General features: G+C 50.1%; 1 protein-coding gene across 6 annotated transcripts in view; it reads left to right on the top strand.

Annotated features, from left to right (window-relative positions):
- The window catches only part of Kif9 (kinesin family member 9), a 44249-nt gene extending 42819 nt beyond the window's left edge, over positions 1-1430 (top strand). For all 6 annotated transcript variants that reach the window (XM_023700653.1, XM_023700655.1, XM_023700651.1 and 3 more), the window contains one exon: positions 1166-1430. In XM_023700653.1, coding sequence (XP_023556421.1) covers positions 1166-1216 — 51 coding nt within the window. In that variant the 3' untranslated portion in view covers positions 1217-1430. The remainder of the gene's footprint in view (positions 1-1165) is intronic.
- Positions 1431-3295: the final 1865 nt, after the last annotated feature.

The following is a 3295-nucleotide window of genomic DNA, read 5'->3' as shown; positions in this document are numbered from 1 at the left end:
CCTTGTGCTTGCTATGGAAGTGCTTATTCCACTGAGCCATCTCTCCAGCCCCTTAAATATATTTTAAAAAGTATGAAGGTACAAGCACCTTGTATCCCATCCTTCCACTTGCCATCAACCTCCTCTGACAGGGAACTCTGTCTCTTGATTCTAGCGCCCCCTAGATTGTTCTGCGTTTTGCTTTCCCACTCAGCATGCTGAAGACCATGGCATGCCAGCCTGTGTGAACCACTGTTCTTTTTGACAGTTGAAAACTAGGGTTCGGCATGAGCATTTACCAAAGTGGGTTTAGCTCATCTGCATGTGTTCGGGGTGTGCTGGGGATTGAACTCAGGGAGTGCTGAGTGACATCCCTAGCTCATTTTTTAATATTTTGTTTTAAAACAGGTTTTCTTTTTTTAAAGTTGCTAAATTGCCCAGGCTGAGATTGAATTTGTGACTGTCCTACCTCAGCCTCCCACAGGCTGGGATTGCAGGCATGAACCACCACCCCTGCCTCACCCATCTCATATTGATGAACACATAGAGTTCGCGTTTCCTTTTTAAATTAATTGGTTAATTTTTTGAAGGGGGTACTAGAATCAAGCCCAGAGCCTGATACATGTGCATGCTACTGAGCTACAGCCTCAGACCCCTGATTATTAATTTACTCTTTTGTTTGTGATACTTTTTTTTTTCAGTTATGAAAGGATCAAACCCAGGCACTCTACCAACGAGCTATAGTCCACATCCCTTTTTATTTTTATTTTGATCGCTTCTCGGCCTTTTGGCTAAGATCAAGTGTATTTTTATTTTGAGACACAGTTTCACTCGCAGTGCTAGAGACTGAACCCAGACCTTTCATCAAAGCATATGCCTCCCTGCCTTGTGTTTTTGAGACAAAGGTCTTGCTCAGTTGTTAAACTGCCAACGCTATTCGCTAACTTTTTACGCAATGTTGAACTTGAACCACTTAAACTTTCATGCATTTACTCATAATGGAATATATAGGGTCAGGTTTTTTAAGGTCCAAAATCTTCTTATTTTATTGAATCTAACAGCTTTTATCTCTGTGTGTAATGAATGTAAGAATGGGGAGATGAATGTGAAGGCGCACAGTTCCTCAGTCCCTGCTAACTCCATAGCTCCTGATCAATTCCTCTTCTCTCTCCTTGTGTTTGTCCAGCAAAATTACATGAAAACCATGATGGGCCTCCAACATGCCCCCAGAAAATAGTCTCACCACCAGCCCCTGAGGGCCTGCCAGCTCCAGCCCACTGCAGCAGCGCCACTAACACCCTGCTGGCAGCTCCAGCCACCACTCTCGAACCTGCCATGGCCCGCGTGCTGGGAAGAGCGTCTTCCAGGAGCAGCCTTACTCACAGAACACATTTGGTTTTGATGCACTGTCTTACATGCTTGGGCAGGATAAAATTGCTTTCTAGTTTGGACTTTTGAGCACTAGTCCAAGAACATCCTTTTATTTCATACCTGAAAGGATTTCTTTCCCTGTGTCACTGGGGTTAGAACTGAGTGTCCAGTAGGAAGCATAAGTAGCTACCTGGTGAGGGCTTGGCCTGAAGCGTTCTGCTGCTCCTCACGCCCCAGATCACTGGGTCTCCAGGGCATCTCTTCCATGTCCTTGAGCCAGGCAAGGCAGTGGCAGAGGCCCTCCTGCCTTGGCAACCAGGAGAGACCCTGCTCTGGCCAGTGACCCTGGTGAGGAACGGGGCCCGCGTGCCTGGCAGCAGCTGAGCAGAGGCTGGGGCACGTGCCCTCCCCTCCACAGCACATGTGTGGCCTCAGTGTCAGGGTCTCTCTCTATCTTCCTCTTTTTTGCTCTATCTCAGTGTGTGCTGACAGATAAGCCTAAGTGACAGTGGCCAGCTTACCCCGGACAGGAAAGGGATGACACTGCTGAGGTCGAGCAGGGAAGAGAAGACATTGCTCAGGTTCTCAGAGGTGGCTCTTCACTTGGTCACACGAAAGGAAAAGAGCTTCTTGACTGCTTCACTCTGAGGACACACGGCAGGTCTCGAGTGGCTTTCAGGACGACTGAGGCATCCTAGGTGGGAAATGCAGTGTCCGCCAAGTGAGAAGTTTAAGGGTCTCCTTGGAATCTTTCCTTTCAGACCCAGCTTTGTTCTTGTGGAGCAGGCCCTCAGCCTGGAGCCCTCTCTGAATGCTCCATCCATGCCGCTGGGACTGGGGACAAGAGGAGGCCCTGGTCACCTGGCAGCCCTGTCATGGAAAACTGTGGGAAAGAAGACCCCAGGTCACATCTGCTGGGTGATGTCTAGGTCCTTTGCATGGGGCAAATAGGAAGAAGCCAGGTCATCTCACTTAAAGAGGAAGCAAAACAAGTAGCACCCCCACTCCGAGGTGGGGGGAGGTTGCTCTGTGGAATGGGCACAAGGGGATTTGGTTGGTGTGGTCCCCAGATGCCAGGGTACACACATTACCAAACAGGAGCAGTTGACCAAAAGGAATTGACTGAGGGGCAGTTTTCATCTTAAAAGAAGAAGAGGCTTGAAATGAGCTCTGAGCTCAAGGCCAACTGGCCTGGGGCTGCATGGGGAAGAGGGGGTTTCAGCTGAGTAACCCCAAGCTCTGCCCCTCACCCACCAGTGAGCAGATGGATGTGGCTTTGGTTAGAGAAGTCAGAGGGCTTTCCCGTCCCTGCCTCCAGCACTTCTCTCTTTCACTGGCTGATTATGGTCCTGAAATCACCATTAGGGACTCGGGCCAAGATTCTGATTTCTTCCTTCCTTGCTGCCGCTACCCTTCCCAGGACTATTTGAGATTCTTAGCTCTTGGGGGGGCTTCTCAGGCAGCGGGATATAGAAAACAGGGTTACATCTTGCTGGGGCCACGGGAAGCAGCTGTTTGTGGAGCCCCCATACTCTCCGCCCTCTGGATTTGAGCAGTGCTGGCCCGGCCTGGCCTCTCTGGCCATCCTGTCCTCCCGAGTCCTTCATCAGGCCTGAGGCTTGCAGCCAGATCAAGCGGGCCTTGCGATGGCCGTGGGTACTGGCAGTTCCCCCATCTGTCTCTGGGTTGCCTGTCATCACACAGGCCTCTCCCATCACTTCTGCACAACCTGAAACCATCATCAGGGTGGGCGGAGCCATGGGAATAAAGCAGGATGATGCTCAGTCATCGCTGTATACACACACACATGCGTGCGCACACATCAGGAAGGTAAGATGGGGGCTCTATGTCCGTGAGGTTCGTTTTTCTAGAAACTCTTCTGCTGGGCTAATTTGACATCCAGGTCACATCCAAAGGGATTTCTAATTCTATCAGTGGGACAGAG

This window comes from Octodon degus, unplaced genomic scaffold (assembly GCF_000260255.1).
Source record: "Octodon degus isolate 3935 unplaced genomic scaffold, OctDeg1.0 scaffold00126, whole genome shotgun sequence".
In the NCBI taxonomy this organism is placed as follows: domain Eukaryota; kingdom Metazoa; phylum Chordata; class Mammalia; order Rodentia; family Octodontidae; genus Octodon; species Octodon degus.
The sequence above is the reverse complement of the archived record's forward strand: the minus strand, read 5'-3'. Positions and strand labels throughout refer to the sequence as shown.